This window comes from Natrix helvetica (assembly GCF_964273705.1).
Source record: "Natrix helvetica genome assembly, chromosome: Z".
Taxonomy (NCBI): Eukaryota; Metazoa; Chordata; class Lepidosauria; order Squamata; family Natricidae; genus Natrix; species Natrix helvetica.
In genome coordinates, this window is record NC_138554.1 from 97,349,816 (window position 1) to 97,372,278 (window position 22,463).

At 36.1% G+C, this 22,463-nt stretch overlaps 1 protein-coding gene across 1 annotated transcript in view; it reads right to left on the reverse strand.

Moving 5' to 3' along the window:
• Nucleotides 1-4,983: 4,983 nt before the first annotated feature.
• The window catches only part of PLEKHA8 (pleckstrin homology domain containing A8), a 33,117-nt gene continuing 15,637 nt past the window's right edge, over nt 4,984-22,463 (reverse strand). The window contains exons 5-14 of the mRNA XM_081931913.1: nt 21,179-21,337; nt 18,877-18,917; nt 18,045-18,160; nt 17,141-17,282; nt 16,454-16,539; nt 13,032-13,090; nt 11,000-11,130; nt 9,921-9,991; nt 9,595-9,656; nt 4,984-8,779 (exon numbers count right to left, since the gene is read on the reverse strand). Of these exons, the coding sequence (XP_081788039.1) occupies nt 8,585-8,779; nt 9,595-9,656; nt 9,921-9,991; nt 11,000-11,130; nt 13,032-13,090; nt 16,454-16,539; nt 17,141-17,282; nt 18,045-18,160; nt 18,877-18,917; nt 21,179-21,337 (1,062 nt within the window). The 3' untranslated portion in view covers nt 4,984-8,584. The remainder of the gene's footprint in view (nt 8,780-9,594; nt 9,657-9,920; nt 9,992-10,999; nt 11,131-13,031; nt 13,091-16,453; nt 16,540-17,140; nt 17,283-18,044; nt 18,161-18,876; nt 18,918-21,178; nt 21,338-22,463) is intronic.

Here is a 22,463-nt window from a genome sequence, read left to right on the forward strand (position 1 = left end):
AGTGTCCCAACGTTTTCCCCGCTTGATAATGTAGGCAATTCAAATACTTAGTAAAATGGAAATCTGCTTTGCAGATTGGAAAAGCCTCCCCCCCCCCAAAAAAAACCCCAACTCCACACTTGTATAAAAGACAATTATTGGATTCCAATTTTTTCCCCCTACTAGTTTTACATAAAGCTTTGTGGCTTGAAGGCATTTACTTAATATGATGGGGGAGGGGGAAGTATCAGGTTCCGGGTTATATACCTGTCTTGGTTTCAAATTATAGGAAAGAACTGAATATTGAATTGTGACTTGGGGAGGAACCCAAGGATCCATCGGTAATGAATGACTTCTCAGTTGCATGAAGATTGTATACCAGCTGTTAAGAAAAAACCAAGTGGGAAGCTATATGATCTATTGGAAAATATGTGAGACATGCCTAGTCTCTGAAGAAGAGCTATGGGCAGACTACATCAACCCTGCAAACAGATGCAAAATTAATTAGAATAGATTTGGCAGAAAGCCATAATCAGAGTGGTAGAAAAAAACTACTCTGGAGAGAAGGAGAAAAGCCATCTAGAACTGTATGCATATTAGATCTAGTTGATTTTGCAGGTAATGGCTAGCAATAAAAATCTACACCATAAATTACCCAACTTGGATATCTATACATACATTGTATGTATAGAAAGTTCCTGATTAAGTTGGATTCAAGGACCCGGTCAAGGGCCCATGTTTGCAACCTCTGAATTCTCAACAGTCCAACATTGCATTGCCTCTTTTTTGCCCACAAATAGCCTGTGCTCACAACAGACTTGATGGGTCGTCATGACTGAATATGTAAGATGTCACCAACAACACTATTTAAACAGCTGTTTAACTTTATAGTTTGTGGTAAGTTGGCATTCTACATAAGTGATGAAGTTAGAACTACAGCTGCAGTTGGGAAGAGGATAGGAATCATAAGCCAACTTATTCAGGAAGTGAGCTCTGGCCTGTACTAAGTTGATATATAGTGTTCTAACTTCATATATACTATTAAGTGTTTCAATAGCTAATGGCTGCTTTGTATATAATATCTGGGGTTAAATTATTTCTACTCTAGCCCAACACTTTCCCATGCTTCATCTGATTTATATATTTGTTTTATGCTGCCATTGTATTATATTGCAAGTTGGATAACTAATAAATAATCATTCATTATACTACATATGATAAAAGAATGGGCTAGAAAATTTCATGAGCATTGAAAACCAGCACATACCTTTTTTTGAGCTGAGAGTCATTATAGTCTTTTGAGTGGTACATGAGGGGAGAGGGAAGTATACTCTAAAAAATAGTGTGTTGTGGGGGGGGAGTAACAAACAGCACTCTTATGTTACTAAAGTTAAAATAACCCATCAGCAATATATTCAATCAATTTCTTAATTTCCCCATTAAAATTGTGATTTAGTGGCAGCTGATGGAGGCCTCTGGGAGCCACATCTATGACTTTTAGGAAACACATAAGGCAGAGTGTACACCTCTGTTAAAAGCTGAAGGTGTTCAGTGGGTGAACTGGGTGCCCTGTTTTTCTTTTTTAAAATGTTTTTATTATTTACATATAAATATATTGAACAGAGTGCGATTGTCCTGGCATTTCACTTGCCATAAAAACAAATAACATATATACTGCTTGAAGTGAAAACAAATAACATATATACTGCTTGAAGTGAAAACAAATAACATATATACTGCTTAAACAGTACTAGTTTAAGTACAATTATTTTTGAGCATCATATTCATGGAAACCCCTAATGTATATGCAGGCATCAAGTGGCCTTCTAAAGTGTATGAATACTACAAATAAAATATTATTTGATAACAGAAGAATTGTTTTTACCAATCACTTTCTGTTTCTACAGGTTGGTGAAGACTGCCCCATAGTGAAAATTATAAGGAATAATTATCCTGCTATCAACTGTTTTTAGGGGGAAATGGATTGGCTTTGTTTGTGGACAGACTGCATATTCAGGCAATAAAGACTGCTCTTAAAGAAACATTTTATGTTATTTTCAAATAGTTTTAATAGAAAAAATGTTTACAAATAATTTGTTGCCTCAAAATCTCTTTGCTCTTGAAGTATTTTCTAAGCAATGCTCATTCATGCCACCCAGTGGAACCTGAATGAATATTCTTGTGGAAAATTATGTAGACTATTTTAATTACATAGAAATACACATCTACTATTTATCAGTTTAGTGTAACTATAGTAGCTAGGACATATTACAATTCTAAACAACCGAGAACTTTTGTAAACCTATAAATAAAATGAGTGTGTTGATTAAAACAAAACAAAACAAAAAGTCCCTCCAGGTATCACCAGTAGGAGGAAAGTTGCACCACAATTCCAGTTTGATCTTGTTGCCACAAAAAGCACATGCTGGCGGATAGTGGCCAGAAGAAAGTCCATGAATTGTAATCTTATTCGGGGCATTTGGGATAAATCGCGAATATTCTGCTGTTTAATTGTGCATCCCTGCCTAGCAGCTTCCCTATCTAAACTGATGAAACTGGAGGAAGAACATACTTTCAAACTTATTGTAACCTTACAATAAAGGTAGTATTAGTATTCTTGATTTTAATTTAGGGGTCTGCATTGTCTTGGAAGGATTCAGCCAATTCGCACCTATTTGGGACCGGTTGTTAACTTTCTAAGCAGTTCAGAGAACCAGTTGTTGGAATAAATTTTATTTCAATTTTTTTTCCACTTTACAGGGCTATTCCTGCAAGGAAGGCAGGAAGGAAACATTCTGGGGTTGTTTCTAGCCTAATCTTTACTGCCCTGCTTACAGAAACTGCCTCTCTGGTTAACCCTTATTACTTTGTAACAGGTAAGACGAAGCGCCCATTGACCTGAGTGGTATTGAATTGGCCACGCCTACCCAGACACATAACGATCGAGCCATGCCTACCCAGTTGGTCATTAGGGCAGAGAACCAGTTGTTAAATTATTTGAATCTCACCACTGCTAACATCATGTGATTAGCCTAAACTGCATGGCACAATAGTCTCCCTTTTTCTCAGTTGAATAGATGGTTTGTAATCTGAAGGTGGGGAGAGAGGAGGAAGAGGAGGAATTTCTATTTTATTCTGGACAATTGCAAACATCCTCCCAGGCCACACTATCTGGAACAACATGTACAAAACATCTCGAATTTGTTCACATCTGGAGGATTTACTTTTGAAAAAACTATCCCCCAAATTTTATTTTTTATTTATTGTTAAATATATTTGGCACCTATCATGCTGAGAGGATACTTAGGTGGCTTACAACAATAAAAAGAAATGAAGAGTCTTAACAAAACTGAAGTAAAATACTAGAAAAATAAAACAATGCAAAAGAAAATGACAATATATCATATTATCTGATATATATTTGATAACAAAAAGATGGGTGGGTGGGTGGAGAAGGAGTGGTGGTGGTGGTGGTGGAGTTTGCCTTCAGTTCAGCAGCCATTTCCAGCATGAAAACCCCCCATTTGGTTTCATAAGTGAAATGATCAGAAGGAAATATAGTTTTGTCTGTAGACAAATGGAATGTTCTCCAGTTCTTTGGAATATTCTATCAATTTAACTATTACTTTTGCACATCTCTAGCCTGGCAATTTAGAAGACTATAGTGCAGAGAAGCATCATATGATTGATATGCTGATGCCTAAGCATCCACTCCTTCTATGCTGTGGTCAATGCAGTTCTTTCACATAAATCTAAGTTAATTAAAATACACGGAATAAAACAATATTGTGTGTGTAAAGGTCAACTCATCCTAATCCGATTGAACAAAATTTAGAGCCTATTATTAAGACTACTCTGTGCTCAAGCTTTCTTTTCCTGTTGCACATCATTTTCATTGTACATCCATCAGAAATTTGGAGAAATGTTCTTATAATAATTGTGCTGTTATTCCTTAATTGCCTTTTAATTATACAGTAAATGGCTATAGTCCCGGTTGCAACTTTTTTAAAATAACACTTCATTCCTTCTATATTGATTCTTATTAACACATTTAGTATTAGTGAACCAAAGTTCTTTCAGTCCCGTATTTTAATACCGCAAGTATCTCTGAGCTTATGTCCTTATACTGTTCTTATACTAGGGTCATGGATCTTTGTATAGTTGCAAGCGAATTTGGGAGGGGAGAACAATCAGATTAGAAGATGGCATAGGCCACATTTGGTGTGGCAAGAAGTTCAAGATCCTCCCTAGTTTCTTGAGCTGCAAAGAGGAGGGGAGAAGGGAGTTGCTTTTAAAATTCTGTCAATATAGCTTTGCAAAAAAGTAGAACTAACTCCTGGTCTCTGTAATAAATTGAATTGGAACTCCTGATTGTGATTCCTATCTGGTTTATCCCACAAGGCCAGCATCAATCTTGCACATCTTAAAGCACAATACTCCTGTCTCTCTTAACAACCTAAAAAACCAAGGTGTTCTTTTTCCTGAGCCTTTTGCCTTGTCCACTCTGCAATGGTGGATATGATATCTCTTACCTTATTATTCCCTTGCTGATATCTCTTTGTCCAGTTTCCCAAGGTCCTTCTCCTGTACCATTATACCATTCTTTGAGAGCCAAATCTAAGATGGGTACTATCAAAGCAAGAATGTATTGCGGAAATTCCTACTTTTAAGACACAAATTCAGCCCATATTACAAGACAACCCTATCTCTGTTCATTCAGAATTATCAGTTTGTTCAATAGAGTGTCACTTATAAAACTTCAATTCTAAAAGTAATTAGGTCCCACGTAAAGACTGAGATTGGCCACTTTCAGCTTTTATATTGCCTACAGCAATGTAAGTTGGACTGTAGGAACAACGTGCAAATAATGTAAATTGATTCCAACAGATAACCCAGAATTTTAAACACACGGAATACTCCTAAAAACAGGCTTCACTTTATCGAAGCTAGAAGGTCTCCACCTGCTTTAGAGCAGCTAAAAATCATGACTGGATTACAGGAAACTGGAGACAATAAAATCCAACATTTATTATGCAGGTTAATAAGATTGTATTCTGCGTACTGTCATTTCCAATAAAGAGATCATCATCTTTGGATTGCACTTCAAAGTCCAGTAACTAAAAGAAATATTTTCCATTTTCAAGGCATGGACTATGTTGAACAAAAAATAATAAAGAAAATAAAACAAACAGCATGACAGAATTTTGTGCATTACCTGTAATAATTCTTATGATAATACTCTATTTGCTTTTTTTTAGGACAATTATGTTTAAATTCCTGCTATAACAATGTTTCATAACATTTTTCTGATCCACTGTTATCTTGAATCTGAAACAGCATCAGAATGTGGCAATTTTGCTTCCAGGAGTATATTTTAAAAGGAAGATTACAAATGATCAAAGTATGATATATTCAATTACTGAGGGTGAGAAGAAATTCTAACAATTTCGCTATATGTTGCTTGATAGAAGTTTAGATTATGCAAATCATACAAGTCAATTGCAATTTATGAAGTTCCCAATTGCTATCTCATAAGTTATCCAAATCCCAAACAATTTGTAAGAACAGAGATATGAAACTTATAGTGTATTTACATGAAAAAAACAGCTTCACTGTAAAATACAGACTATTTTTGCCTTGCTGCACATTTCCCTGAGAATACGCAATTAAAAAAGAATTAACTGATTTAAACCAACCAGGGCTAACATTCATTTCATCCAAGTAAAGCAAATCACATCCATGTTTAGAGTTATTTACAAATTCACTTACTTTTCTATATTATTTGGTGGAAAACTGCATCCTTGTTTTTCCAATTTTTTTAGTAAAAACAAAGGCATTTTTCATTGCAACCCTCATAATATACGGTGTAACTTATCAATTGGACATTACTATCACTTAATTTGGTTGACAAAAGCATGATGTCTTAGAAATGGCAACATACTGTAATATAAAAAATTATAACTTTACATCATGCATATCGTGGGGTAACTGAAAAAAATTCATAATCCTTGGAAAAGCCAGGTTTCCATAATAAATTACGCAACCCTTCATCCTAAGAAAATCATCTAATTAAGAGAATGTGAAAGAATGATTAGGGTAAAAAAAACAATGTCTTATACAAAACAATGGCAAAACATGATACATAACTAGAACTGCAGGCTGACCTTAGTCAACAATCAGAAGTGTGCATAGTTTACAGCTCAAATTACATTCACTGTCATCACTGTCAACCTGTAAAGCAGGCTAGCATGATGGGTAACAAAAGGAGTAAAGCATGTAGAAGACAACACATTGCCTGATCAGGTAATCATTACTCTAAATTCTGCATAGATATGCTTTGGTGTTGTCTTAAATGAGAAAGCCTCAAAAGTAGTCCAGAGGCCATTCTAATAGACGTGAGAAAATCCCACTGCTAGGATGGCACTTATGCTGATGGATTTCCACAAGCCAGTTTTGCTCCAAGGTGTCTGCAGAAAACTTGTAGATCTCCCATTAGTGGTGCTCTTACAGAAGAAGAAAATATGGGACACCGGAGGGGTGCTGAAAATCCAATGAATTCCCCCACTCCAAAGTCCTTATGTAAGACAATCCCTAAGCTAGGGTAGTTAATTCCCTCTCATGCCCCAAAGCTGGGTGGTGGCAGGTGGTGGGGGAAAAGCAAGCTGGAAGGGAGATAAAGAAAGCTATTTTCAGATATCTATTCTGGCCACTAAAAGTTAAGGACTCGATATTAGTCTTTTTCCTACACCTTCAAGCTCCACCCAGTTATACTATTGATTTGCTTACTTAGTTTGGTTGAAAATAGTGAAGTAAACAAGGAAATTGGTCAGTTCTTCCCTTTGGAGTTTACTTGGTGAATAAAAGAAATGAAAATTAAAAGATATTCCCAAGCCTCAGCTTGAAATGCTGCTAATCATCTATAATACAAAAATTGGAAAATATTTTCATTTTTTTCCCTCTCCTGAAACAAAAAAAAATATTGTTGTAGAAAAATTTACAAGCGGGAAATTTCTCCAGGTTAGAATATTAACAAAAGTATATTTATAAAGTGCCTCAAAATTCTAATTGCAGTATTGTACATTCGATATAGGAAAATCAGCTTTCCTTTTTTCTTTTTTAACATGGCCTTATGATTTTAAAAAACTATTTCTAAAAGAGCATGGGTTTATAAATGTGTGAAGGAAAAAACACATTTCATGTACAAACTGTTCACAAAATAACATGATAAGACCATTGGCTAAGTGTTTCTATAATGAATTCCAAACTCTCTACTTTGTATACTGAATATAAAAGCAAAATATAAATGCTTAAAAAAAGAGAAATAATACAAAAAGTTTCTGGATTTCCTGAGTTATCCAGTCATTGCATTTGATTAAGATGGCAAAATACTATTTTCTACAATAATTCTATTGTAGAAAATTGCAGGTACATATAAATGATAGCATTTGTGTCTAGTTAATTATAGAATGTTCCAAATTTGATAGACTAGCAATTTTTTACCCAAGTAGATCATCAGGTACCAACTTTAGTTTTCTAATCCTAGAACTTCAAGAGGTTTTTTTGAAATTTCTAATAAATAGCTCCTAATAATTTACATTCTAAAAACGCCATAATGCTGTAAGTTTGCTTTAAGTACATTCATATAGATGACTCAGCAGCCTATACAGAACGTTAAAGGTTTCCCACTACTTTCAACTCATTAATCTCATTCTGTTCTAAATTTAGCCAGATCGGATAGTGCTGGACAAACTATAAAATGTAGGCTTCTAATATGAAAAGTGTGGGAATTGCAATGATAAGGATTTCAGAGTTCAGCCCAATCCAAAGCATATCAGTTTGAGACTTAAAGTACTTCTGCACTATATGATGTTAGGTATATACTTCCAGTCATAGAATTCAATGGCATTTGGTTATTAGCACTGGAAAGGACTACACCCAATTATGACACAGGGCAGAGTATCAGAATTACCCCTCTTTTTTCCCTGGTGTTTCTGGGGTAGCATTAAAATACTGCTGCAGGACAGAAGAAGTTAATGCTATTAAGAGGTGATATATAATCCCTGTAAGTAGAATGGAGTTGGTTCGTTGCTACAGCTCTCTTAATAGATACAGCCAATTGTTTCAAAATTCAATGATGAACTTGGCAAAGGAAGGGAGAACAAGAGATGTAGTTGTGATATAAGTCCTTTATAAGACAGACTCTAACTTGAATGGGATGTGTAGCTTGGATATCCTGGCTGAATTTTATAGTTGCAGTCACTGTATTGGAATAAATGTTCCAGCAAGTTCTAAATGTCCAACCAAATGGTACTAAACTCTTCAGATTAAAACCACTGCTATATTTGGCCAGCAAATAAGCAATATATGTATTTTAAGGACCTTGCCATAAAGATAGGAGGAACCCAGCTAGATTATACAGCAACTTTGCATTTAAAACACAAAACAAGTATTTTTTTAAAACTGTATATTAAAAAAAAGAAGAACCATGGAATTCTTTCCCATGTATGGAAAAAACAAAAACAGATACAGCTTTCTGAGGAAAAGAGCAACGTAGTACACTGATGGACAGAATCCCTGAATATGCAAAAGTAATGTTGGACTAAGATCAGACCACTTCATCTGACTCCAGTCCATGTTCTTCGTACAATGCATCTAAGATGTTGAGCTGCTTTTCCATGGCTGGTAGGTAAACATTAAGGTCTCGCTGCATTCCATGATAAAAAGCTTCGTGATTTTCACATTCTGCAAGCGACAATGCAGCCACAAAGCCTTCATAGGTGGGAGATGCTCTTAGAGCTAGCTGCGAGGAAAAGAGGGAAAAAAGAAAGTCAAGCATGGTATCTTCTAATTTCTACTTTTATCATTTTCACTGGATGATGATGATAAATGGAGACATAAATTATTTTAGGTCTACATAAGTAAGGTAAATTATTTTAAAATGGTTATCAGCTCTACATAGAAGTCAACCATCTGAAGCCCCAGGGCCAGATGTAGACACAGATACTTTCAATCGGCTTGAGCATCTGGAATGCCTCCTAAAGCCTATTAGCAAATGATACTGTTTAAAGTAACACATGGATACAATTATCACATAAACCAGAAAGAGTGCATATAGCAATCTATTACTCATCCAAGCTGAACATTTATTTTGTAAGGAGATGTTTTTCCAATTACTTTTTTTTTAATGGATCCATTCAGTTTATTCTGACACATCCCTATTTGGATCAAAGCTTCAACCTCCAAAGCAGTGTTCATCAACTTTGTCAACTTTAAGATATTTGGGAGTTGTTGTCCACACATCTTAAAGTTGGTAAGATTGAGAAGCAACATCTCTGGCTCCACGGGATCCTCCAGAACTGAGGATGGGACAGGACACAGCCTTAGATGTTCTTCCCATGAAACCTTGCATTCAATATCAGACCTGTAAATTAGGTTGACCTATACTTGGTGTAGTTGATATTTTCCTGACCAGAACCAATACAGGAGAAAAAAAGAGGACTATTGATGTGTCAACAGAAATATTTCCTGCTTGTCCAACAGGGCAGGAACAAATATTTCAAAACAGTGGATCATCTTCATCTACACTCTTTGTTTGGGAAAGCAGTGAGGACTTACTGCAAAAACTCCTCGAACAACCCAGCCATGATACTGTCGTAATGTTTTGCCATAAGATTTGTCTGGAAAGAGAAAGGAAATCAGTTGCAAGATGCTGAATTTAGATCAGAAGCAGCCAAAAGGAAAAAGAGGTTTCTTATTCATGCAAAATCTTTCTAATCATGATATTTTACTGACACAAAATATTACGTTTCTTTTTTAGTTGAAGCTTTGCTTTTTATTTAGTACATGTAATCTAAACAAAGGCAATGATTGGACAGATTTATTGGTTTTTCTTTCCTAAAGTTCTTGCATTTATAAAATTTTACAAAATATTTCGTACTTACTTAGCGCTGTTTGGATGTTTTTCTCTCCGTTCTTTAGTTCTGTCAAGAACTCCTTCAAAAATTTTAAACCTCTGTTTATGACAAACAAGGTATATTATATCTCTGAAAACATTCCATTCATTTTGCAAAGGAACACAAACACAGGATAGTGAGGCCTTTTGCATCTCTGTGATTTAATTTTAAGATACTGTTTGAAAGCTTTTTGTATAACAATAGAAAGCTGCCCAATATACCTCTTAGCTCTGTGAATCCATATCTATGAATTCTGTGTATATCAATATATCAAACTACTATTTCTGAAAATAAGCACTGGTTTTTAAATTATAAATATTTAAAATCAAATATAATCTCAAGCAAATAAAAACACACCTTTCTAGAAAAAATTCCTAAAGAACAAACATTTTATTCCAATTGCACGAACCAGTTCTTGTAAAGGCAAAGACATTTTTCCAGCTATTTCCAAGTTGTAAGAAAACCATGACAAAATTATTAGCAAGCAGTGACCATTTTTTAAATTTAATTCATCGCATTAGGTTGACTGAAGATGTTTTCTTATTTTTATGTTTCTGAAAGTATCTTGAATGACAGCAACAAAGCAAAACTCGTCCTAGAATGCAGGCACTGGTTTTGAAAGTATAAAGGGCACTATTATGGTGGAAAATTGCTAACAAGTCCAATATGCATATTCAATGTCTCTATATTGTTTCATGCATGTGATTATCAAATACCAGCAATAAAGACCCCTTTGATACCTTGTATATTTAATAAGGGAAAACTAAACACATTGTCCTGCCACTATTTCTTCTTTGTAATATGGAGAATGTTTTCCTAAACTTTATAACATTCCCAATGACTGACTAGTCTGTAATCTACACCCAAAGACAGATCATGATGCACAAGTCCATATATTTTTTGTGTTTTTAAACACAAGTGATATCTTGGGTATTGTTTTGCATGTAATGTGACAAAAATGCAACTGTTTTTTTTAAAAAAGTAAACATGATTTAACAGATTTTAGAGCAAAGGCAAGTCCCTTCTACAGAATAATCTCAATCACCACCCCAGAGCAGAAAACTGACCTTTTAAGCCAGAGGAGGGCCTGTGTAGCAGAGTGTCGAATTTGGGCCACTTCAGTGCTCAACTCATGAAGGACAATTTTTTGAAGGGTACAGAAATGCTCTTTGTTGGTTATATATTTCTGATTTATTTTCTGAAAGGATGTCAAACATACATTTTAGACTTTTTAGCAAACAAAGAAAACACGCTTTAAAGATATAAACCTGCTGGTATCCAACATCTTTACTTAATGTAATGATGGGACTGAGAGTTACCCTATTTGGATTTAAAGCAGGCAAAGATGTATTGAATTCAGTGTGAAAACAGACACTGGTGTTGTGCCATGTAAAACAGGAAGGATTTTTGCCAGGTTCCAATCCAAATACTGCATGCCTCTAGACTAGCAATGGAAAAACTAGTCTTTAAAACTCTAAATATACATTCTGCTGGTGGTTTCTTCCAAGAGCGATTTTTTTCTTTTTCTGAAAAGTCTTTTTTCTCTTTGAAAAAAGCTAAGTAATAACGAAAAGATTAGAAATTAAACCATAAAAGGAAAGAGATAATGGAATATATTTCAACCTAGAGGAAAGGTAACAGAAGAGCTTTCTGCAGGTAACAATTTTCCTTGCAATTCTCCATTTTTGGACTTGGAGAACTTTCAGAGTTAACTCTCCAGTTTTCCATTCAGATGAAACATTTAGGCAGCATTTCCTCTAGAACTACAAGGAAAGGTGGCTTTTCATTGACAGGAACTCGATTTTTATCAAGATTTCTACTGCTTTTAGAAACTAAGGTACTGTTATCATCACTCCTTCCCTATCATATAGCACAAAAATTTTTGTTACGACAAAAAGTTAATGGTGCATGAAAAAGAACTGGGATAGGACTAGACCAGTGTTGACGAACATTTTCAGCACCAAGTGCTGAAATGGGAGTGCGCACGCAGAGCACCAGAAACCAGAAAAGCAGCTTCCTGGAGTGCACGTGTGGGAGTGCCGGAAACCAGAAAAGCAGTTCCACACATGCTGGGAAGCTGAGCTTCCAGTTTCCGGGGTGCACATGCTGGACATCTGGCCTTCTAGTTTCTGGCATGCATGCACGTGCAAAGACCAGCTGGGCGGTGCGTATGCGCATGCTGGAAACCGGAAGCTCAGCTTCCCGGTGCGCTGCTCTTCTGGTTTCTGATGTTCCTGCATGTGTGAAGATCAGCTGGCCGCCACATATGTGTGTGCCAGACCCCGGAAGAGCAATGTTCGACGGCTGACATGCCCAGAAAGATGGCTCTACCTGCCACTTCCAGCCCGCGTACCATAGACCTGGACTAGACCATTCACTGCTTTCTCATTTGGGTTCTCCCATTGGCCTGCTAAAACAAGCAGTTTTACGGACCTCATGTGAGAAAGCTCCTTTGCAACAGAGTGGCAAAGACAGCAGCCCAAATAGTAAACATAGAAAAGGGCCTTGTGAGGGGATACAGCAGCTCTTTTTAATATAGCTCTCTTTAAGTACATGAAGGTACATCATCAACAGCATAAAATAAAGTATAGTTTGTTTTATAACATATAGGAATGTAAAACATGAAATAAGTATGGTATAGTAAGCATCAAGCTAGAAACTGGGAGGCTGAGAATTCTAGTCCCGCCTTGGGCATGAAGCTAACTTGGACTTGTCATTTTATCTAGAAAGGGCACAAAGGCAAAGCACTTGTGAAAAACTCAGAAAAAAAGCTGCAGTCTCCAAAAATCAGACACGATTGAATGGAAGAGAGATAGAGAGAGATAGAGAAGTGAATCATGGGAGAATAAACTGAAGTTAGAGAAAGGCAAATGCCGGTGAAAATTACAAAAATCTGCCTAATTCTAAAAGCACTTTACCTCTGAACTTAATACCTAGGAGGTGATAGGCTCTTCTACAGTGATATATATTGACATATCTTGGCCAGGCTTACTTTGTTTTCAACTTGAGTACACAATAGTCTAAATGGTTCCTTTTAATTCTACAATGCTATGAAAGTTATACATTAATGGCTGCTGAATGTTATACTGAATCTATTACCTTTATATTTCCTTCAAAATCCATTTTAACAGGGGCAAAGACTGTGGGTCCAAGTTTGTCTAGAAAAAAGAAAACATTGTCTTTTTCAAAAGTTTGGTTCCCTCAAGGCCCTCCTTAACTGGCATCTACAAAATTCTGATTTAGCACAGAAGAACAGAAGGGTAGCACCCCTGGACTATTACACAAGGGAATTTTGCCTGTGTATCAGAATTTCTCTTCTCCCTCTTACTCAATGAAACAGTGGAAGAATTATTATTTTTGCTGTCAGATATTGTCTCCTTATGAGTAGCTAGTGGCCTAGAGGTGAAGACGGTTGCCTCTGATTTGGAAATTTGAGTTCAGTCCTAAGCAGAAACAGATGTTTCTCTATCAGGACACAATCAGAAAATGTCTACTGCAAACTCCATGTAGGCGTCAGGAATGGCATCTGGCCAGTAAACACTCAGCTTCTTTCATTCACCCCAACTCCACCTTGATAAAAGGGATTACAGGGTTGTAAAAAGGAAAAAAAAAACATTGTCTCCCCATAGAGACATTGTGGAATATATCTCAATTTTCTGATAACATAAATTTGGCATGCTTCTTCTTCAAAAGTGTACATGACATCATTGTTCTTAGTTCACTGATCTCATTCTTTTAAAGAACAGAATAAAATAATTATTATTTAAGAAACCTCCTTTCACCCCAAATGCTAAAGCTGCAAACTATTTTCAAACAATCTGTATTGGATACAAAGTATTGATCCCAGGTTCCGACATAATTTCTGAGAAAAATATAGCTAGTCCTCACTTAATGACAATAATTGGAACAGGAATTTAAATCATAAAATGCAACATCACACCATCATGTCCTTAGAGAAGTATTCTAGTACTTCTAGTCGCTGTTAAGCATGATGTCATGTGATTACCATTTGTGACTGGCTTCCCCACTGACTTTGCTTGTCAGAAACTGGCAAAGAAGATCACAAATGGTGATTGCAGGATGGAAAGATGTCATAATTGCAAGCTGGGTGCCAAGGGTCCAGACCATGATTATATATATGTGGAGATGCTGCAACCACTGTAACTGTGAAAAATAGTTGGAAGTACCATTCACTCAGTACCATCATAAGTTTACATAGTTACAGAACAGGATGCTGTTAAGTGAGGGCCACCTGCAATGATAAGTTACTGAACAGAAATCTATCTCAAGTCCTAAAAAAAGAGAGTTTAAAAGTCATCAGTCACAGCAAAATGCTTGAATTGGCTTATGGTCTACTAATGATATTTTTAAGTCTTTTGTGATAAACATCTGGAGCATCTCACTAGCCTTCCCCACTGGCATTTGAAGGGAAACATCTTCGCGATAACATTTAACATGTTCAGGCTTTGCAGACTTCCTAGAGCAGGGTTTCAAACTCAAGGCCCGAGAGCTGGATCCGGCGCAGGGGTGCTTAAATCTGGCCTGTGCGGTTGCCCTAGAAACAGCAAAGAACCAGTCCGCGGTGCCTCTGCCAGCTAAAGCGGAGTGCAGGAGGGCCACCTGAGCTCTGTTTTCGCTGGCAGAGTGTTGCAGGAGGCCATCACAGTCGAAAACAGAACTTGGGAACCTGTTGTCGCTGGCAGAGTGCTCGGGCCACCACAGGAACAAGTGACGTCAAGATGGCCACGCTAAAACCCCAGCCCCCCAAGGTCAAACACAACCCTGATGCAGCACTCAGTGGAATTGAGTTTGACACCTCTACCCTAAAGCAATGGCTTTAGAAATTCCATGGCCACTAACACACATTTAGAACTATTTTAAGAGATCAGATTAAGCCTGACGAACAACTGTTTATAAGATTGGTCCCTATAGTCCACATTTGATGACAATGACTTAGCAACTGCTCAGTTAGGATGGATCTCCCCCCGCCCAAATTACATGACTTGGTTCTGTAGTTCCAATAGTTGCATTCTTTGACCATCAGTCACATGACCTCATTTCACGTGTTGGACAACCGACTCACCTTTTTGAGGTCATGTGACTATAATTTATGATGAGTTTTGCCATTTCTGGTCTTTCCAGGTCATTTCCAGCTGAAAATGCTTATAGGAATGTTAATTTACTTAATGATCACTTTAACTTAACAACCATGGTGTTCATTTAACAACTGCCACAAAAAAGTCATAAAACCAGGCCCAGTCACTTGGGTGCTTCAACTTACAATGCACGACTTACAACAGGAATCCTAGTTTCCCTTAAGATTGCAAGTTGGGGACTATCTGTAAAACTCAAGCTAAAGTGGTGAAGATGCAATGGAAATGCATAAGAGATTGAACCTGGTCAAAATGAGCTAAATGTTTAGCAGTTTCTAAATTACACTCTGAAATTATTTTACTTTGATTAGGGAGATGAAATCATTTTATTGAAATCAGTCTTTCAGACAAATCAAGAGCAAGATGCTCTATAGATCTTGAATTGTTTCATGCCTAGATAGAAGATAGAAGGCAGCTTCCTAAGAAAGCACTATGGAAATCAATGGAGTTCCATGGAAATAAAGCAAGAGCCAGATGAAAAATAAACAATGAAACATCTATAAATAGGTCTATTAGAAGTAAGTTTCATAGATTATTGCTTAGTACGAAGGAAACAAATTAAAAGCTGTCCCTAATGAAGGTCACCCAAGCAGGTCCATAGAACTACAGTTGGCTATATGTAACCTTCAACGTTTCGAAGTGAAGTTTTATTTAAGGCTTGTTTCAGACACGCTGAATGTCTGAACTTGCACATTGCAAGGCAATTTGATTTATGTACCAGGCTAGAATATAGCAGATGGTGAGCCCTAATCCCATTTTGGCAAGAAAGCCACCTGGGTGACTTTGGACCAGTCACTCTCTCTTAGCCCAGCTCACCTCAAAGGGTTGCTGTGGGAAAGTCAGGAGAAGGAAGGAATATTAGGTTCAATTTATTAGATAATAATAATAAACACAGAATAAAAATAAAATACATGCTGAAACATCCTTCAAGAAAAAATTCTGCAGGAAAATAAAGTTATAAAGTTATATAAAGGTATTATTTTAAAAAGTGACAAAGATCTGCTGTATCTGCCTAAAATAAATCTGCCTAAAACCTGTAATCAAGTTCATTATTCTCAAGGTTCCTTCCTGCCACCAATAACCCTTAACAACTATGGATTATTATGGGTTATTGCCACCAATAATCCATAACAACTTCTCAAATCATTCTCTATCTTCCTAACTATCATAACAAAGAGAGACCTACTTACTTTACTGAATTACTTTGGAAAAGTCTAAGGCAACCAGCAAATACTGAGGATAAGTAAGGATCACCTATTTACAAATTACAGAATGTATTCTATGTCTCAGCATAGAATACCCATAGCAGCCATACAGAGATATTCATATATAATAGATGTTATGGAAAAAAACAGCAATTATAGTTACCCAAGACTGGAACTATTTCATAACAAGAATTGAGAAATTCTTCTGTTGGTATTCCTCCATCCTCAAAAAGCTTGATATCACTAAATCTTTGGAAAAGAATGCAAACAGAACATGGAGAAGTCAATCTTGCAACAGCAATAAAAATAATTCCACCCTGAATCCTATTTCAAAACTTTCCACTGGTAGTCTTTGATTTACAAATGTAATTACGATTGGTCAGTTGTGTTATGGCCATAGGTAGAGGCATTTCTGCAACAAGGAATAATTTTACGGTCTTTTTCAAGCCACTATTAACCAAATGCTGTGATCATTAAATGAACTAGCATTTTCTGGCCCCACCAAAAAATATTACAAATTATGGAATGCCCCAATTGGTCATAAAGCTGCCCTGCCCAATATGCAGTCACATGATCGCAGGAGGAAGGTGGTGTGAGCATTTGTGATGATTGGGGATGCTTTATGGGCTTTGTTTCTGTCATAACTTTGAACGATGATAAAATGACTGGTTAAGAATTAGGGACGATCTGTAGTTTATAATATTTATAAATGTTTACTAGTTTTTCTTCGCTTATAAACCATATTAGGCAAGCATGTAGCTCTCCAAATTCTATGGAGATTTATGCTGTTCTGGACCAAATTCCATTAATTAAGATGTTTGGGGCATGCTCCATCCAGGTGGCATATTACCTATAGTTCATAACACTGAAGAAAGTAGGAAAATCAGTGTCTGCTGATCTGTTTACAGATTCTTCTAAAAGCTCTAAAGTTTTGTCCTCTTGAATGTTCCTTTCCGGTAGCAGCTTGTTTTCTCCATCTTTACTGGGGCTACCTTAGATTTAAGGAAACAAAAATATTTAAATGGTATGGAAGCTAATTGTGTAAAAAATAACTTCTAATTAATATTAGACCAGAATGGATTTCTATGTGCAGTATCCAGGTAACAAAGCTGGAGGTGCATTATCATTAATTTAGTTAGCAAATCCATAAATATTTTTCCAAACAATAGGAAAATAAACAACAAATCAAATTTAAGCAGACTCTATATCCTTATTACTCTAATTCAATTCTCTAGTGCAGGGCTGTCAAACTCCAGGCCCGTGAGCCAGATGTGTCAAATGCTGGCCACGCCCACGCCCGGTTTAGTAAAGTGGAAAAAAGTCCCGATATGTCACGTGATGCCTTGACAGTCCTGCTCTACTGTCTCTTTGTCTTGAAGACAAACTCTTAACATAACAACAGATGTCAAACATCCATTATTCAAATGCTTGGTTATTAATAGAGAGGTCGATCACATCTCTTCACAAACACATATCCACTCACTCATCTTTCTTTCTATGTCTTTATTCTTCTGACTTTCATCCCTCTTTTTCCCCTTCAGATGTGGCTTTATTAGTCTTTCATGACCTGAAACCAGCAGGACAGCCACAGAATGAAAAGCACATTGCAAAGTACTGTATAACATTGTGTTCTAACTGGCCCCCTCCAAGCTCACACATGTGTAGTCTGTACCAACTCAGGATTCTGTTATGGCTAGATATGAAATAATTTCTCCACAGATTCTCCAGAGAACAAATAAGGGCTATTTTCTTACCTTTCTTTTCGCTTCTCTTTAGGGGTACAGGGGATGATTTTTCAATAAAAGTTTTTTCACAAAGGGTAGTATTTTTATAAATAGACCCATTTTCACATTTCTTTAGTTGCATCTTCCTGGGAGGAAAGAAATTAAAAAAAAAAAAGGGAAAGCCAAATGAATGCTTAAAATTAATGCTTGTCTTACATGTTCTCACCTTTCCTTCCATTTTTATGTATAATACTACATTTTTAAGAGTTTACTTTTCTGATCGAGTAGCTGCATTTGCATCTTTAGAAAGCAAAAGTCTCACTATTGACTGTTCAGTTGGAAGTTTATTTTTCATGCTAATAAAAGAAGAATGAAATTTATTTTAAAAACATAAACACAGTATTGGCAGCAGAAGCAGATGGTTCTATGGGTGCCATGTGAATTTTACAGTATGTTAATATGCATTTATTTATTTATTTATTTATTTATTTGTTTATTTGTTTATTTATTTATTTGTTTGTTTGTTTGTTTGTTTATAAGGTATCCATTTAAAATTATCTAATGGCATTAGCTTAATATACAGAAATGTAAGACAAATTCTTTGGATGGACTCGAGTCTAAATTCAAAATTTTTATATGGACAGAGTTCAAAAGGAATAGAAATCTCTGGTCATTAAAAAAAAAGAAAGGAAGTTGAAAGTAACTTGTGGCTATCCAGATGTTGTTTGGCACCTACAGGACCACCTTATTAAAATACCATTCTTTGCAATAGCTTCTCCCTGTTGATGCTACCACTAATAGAGGATTGGGATCACCACAGAAAGATTAGATATTGATAAAATGAAGAAAAAAAAAGTTGTACCTTTCTGTTACATTGCGGCTAAGTATGGCCGGAAGTTTTAGCTGCAAGGGGGAAAAAAAGATTGGTTATGAGTTCAAGCACTGGCAACATTCTTCCGGGTTCGATACTGTACCTTAACTTCATCAAAATATGGAAAAAATTAAAACATTATGTATGAATGCTACAGTACTCCACTTAATTTAGTCTAACGAGTGAATAGGAAATAACCAAGCTAAGCAAATCTAAAATTCATGCTAATACCACACTACACATAAATAGCAATCTTCAGCTATGGCAAGTAAAGAAGAGAAGTGAAGGGGATATCATATAAAGTATTAATTCTAGAATTTCAAAATTTAACAACCTTACAACCCAAAATATTTGTTGAGGGGCACAGACAAGTTTATTTATGTCATTTTTATCTCAATTATTTTGTTTTCCAGTTTGAAATATTATACTGCTCCCTCTGTTTGGCTTATATTTTTAGTATCTGAAAACAATGACAATGATTTTCTAAATATGATCAGGTTTTTTGCATACTGCTTTAAAAGCTGAGAAATCTATGAAAAAAATGTTCAAACTATTTGAGATCCAAATTTGACTGCTGACTCTGAACTCTGTTATCACTTTTTCCAGCCACCTTTCATCATGTCAGTTAGGCAGGTGGAAGTCATCATATTCTAGTACAGCAGACTATCATATTAGTAAAAGCATAAACCAGCAAAAACCATATGATATATTGCAGAAGGAAACAAATCCTGTACTCCACATTTCATCCCAGTTACAGGGCGGCGCCCAGGAGTAGGGCCTTCTCTGTGATGGGCCCAGCCCTCTGGAATGACCTCCCCCAGGTATTAGGACAACGACTGATCTCCGCTCCTTCCGTACGAAACTCAAGACCCACCTGTTCCAACTAGCTGGCCTGGCTTAATTAGAACTCTCTAACCTCCCTGGCAATTTTAAACTGTAAATTTAAATCTTTTGGGTATTTTATTGTTTTAATTGTTGTAATTTTACTGTTATTTATCTTAATTTCGTGGCTTTTATTTCTATTTGAATTGTTAAATGTTGATGTATTTACCTCCTCCATGCCACACGCCTATTTATTTGATTGTACGTCGCCCCGAGTCCCTTCGTGGAGAGGGCGCGACTGATAAATTGAATAAATAAATAAAATAAAGGTAGTCTTTGACTTATGACCACAATTAAACCCAACATTTATATTGCTTAGAAATTTATTAAGTGAGTTTTCTCCCATTTTATGACCTTTCTTGCCATATTTGTTAAGTAAATCAGTACAATTGTTAAATCAGTAACACCATTTTTAAGTGAACTTGGCTTTCCCTTTAACTCAACTTGTCAGAAGTTCACAAAAGGTGATCACATGACCCTGGGACATTGCAACCATCACAAATATGAATCAGTTGTCAAATATCCGAAGGTAAATCACAGGACCATGGAGATGCTGCAATGATCATAAGTGTGAAAAATGATCATGTCACTTTTTTCAGTGCCATTGTAGCTTCAAAGTCATTAAATGAACTGTTGTAAATTGCAGACTACCTGTATACAATCTATGAACAACGAGCAAGAAATAAACTTCTGAAATATTGCAGACCACACCCAAAGCAGCACTTGACAAACTTGCTTGGTAATTGGGTTTTTTTAACCATGACACTGAAATGCATCTTAAAAAAAAACCTTAGGAACAAACCATATTTGTAATATCTGTTAAAAATGCACAGTCTGTTAATAAATTTCTCACTCATATTTAAAATTTGTTCCTTAATGCCTTTTTCCACAAAAACGTAGACATATTACAGGCTTTCTTGACAAAAAAAAAATCATAAGCCTGTTTTCCAGAATAACACATCTCAAGCCAAAATTCAATTATATATGCATTTGGAATTGCTCATTCTATGAATATCTAATGAATGATTTCCATAATAGAAAGTCACCCTTTTGGCAGCTGAGATCTACAGTGCTTGTTTGTTACAATGATTTTCCTTGACAGAAAGCTACTGTTTCATGACATATTAATAATGCTAAAATTTGGAGGGAGTTGTTTGCTGTGTTTGAGAAAGAATCTTTTGTATTTGTTTTAGGTCCATCTGATGACTTGCCCAGCATTTAGCTTCGATTCTCACTGAAGATTGCCAAAATGTGGTGCCTTTATTGTTCAGTAGTTTATGCTGAGCAATAACACTAATTTGTGGATGATTTTAGGACTCATGAAAAGAGCAAACCATATTCTGAACCATAAGCAAACGTAAGTTGTCAGTTCATAAACTATTTTGTAGCATCTGAGATTATATAAATTTACCTTGTTTAATTTGCGAATAACCGAATATGAAGTTTCTCCTGGAGTATGGTGAAGCAATTCAGAAGAAAAGGCAGCATTTGCAATCTGCATACATTCTTCAAGAGTCTTCAGGAATGTGGCACAGCTGGAGTTCAATAGTACTCCCATATTAATTCCATGCTGCAAAATTAAAAGTTTTCAAGCATTACCCAATCTTTTGGCTTTCCAACATGCCATCATCATTATCCCAATTGCAAATCTTCAATATCAGAATTCACTTTTCCCAGCTCAGATGACATATTTATTTATATCGCAAATTAATTAACTGTCCTTCATTGGTAAATTCCAGGATAGTTTGCATTTAGAGGTATAGCATTGGAAGCTACAATTTTTAAAAAGCTAGAGTAGATTTTGTTAGTCTCTTCCTAACAATTGAGAATGTATATGCTGTATAGAAATAATTGCTCAACTGAAATAAGTTTAACTGATCTGGAAGATATGAAATTTCAAAACAAAGCAATAATAAAATCAATTACTGATTTTAATTTTAAAAGTGTCTGGGGAAAAAAAAGTGTTTTTGCTTCCAGCCAACAATTAATGACAAGCAGATCTTCTTAGGGAGTATATTCCATATCTGGATGCCACAGCTGGATGCCACAGGAGTTCTTTTCTTGACATATGTCTCTCATGGGGGATGTATAAAGAGGAAGACCTTAAACATTTTTCATGCCTCCACCAAAAGAACTCCAACTCTGTCTGTCAGGTTTCCTGACATGAAAGTACCTAGGCAGATTTCTGATACTGAACTTGACATTGAAGGTTCATTAAAAGCAAGACACCTTGATTCAGATTGTACTGCTGACTGCCAGAACATATAATGTATTTTTACCAAGACCTTATTATCCAGGTAGGACTGAGGTTTCCTGGAAAACTCAGAAGCTTTTGCATCTTTAAAAATGAGGCCACTCTTGAGTTGTCAGGATGTCTCTTGCCTATTTGCCTTTCCATTTAAAAGTGAATGACAGGGCAAGGCAACCCTCCATTTCAAAATTCACTCTTTGTGTAATGATATCCTGCATGAATTATCTGAGTAAGAGGAATATAAATAGCTTCTCTCTTCCAAGAGTATTTTCTCTATAGTATTAGTTCTAATCAAACACGAGAGGTGATTTCTTAGTGTCCTGGTTAGTTCTTTACAATCTAACAAAAGGAGCAGGGTTTTGCTACGCTTTAGAGCCGTGATGGCAAATCTATAAAATGCGGAGCCCTCTCTGTGGGCACATGAGCCATTCCCAGTTCAGTTCCA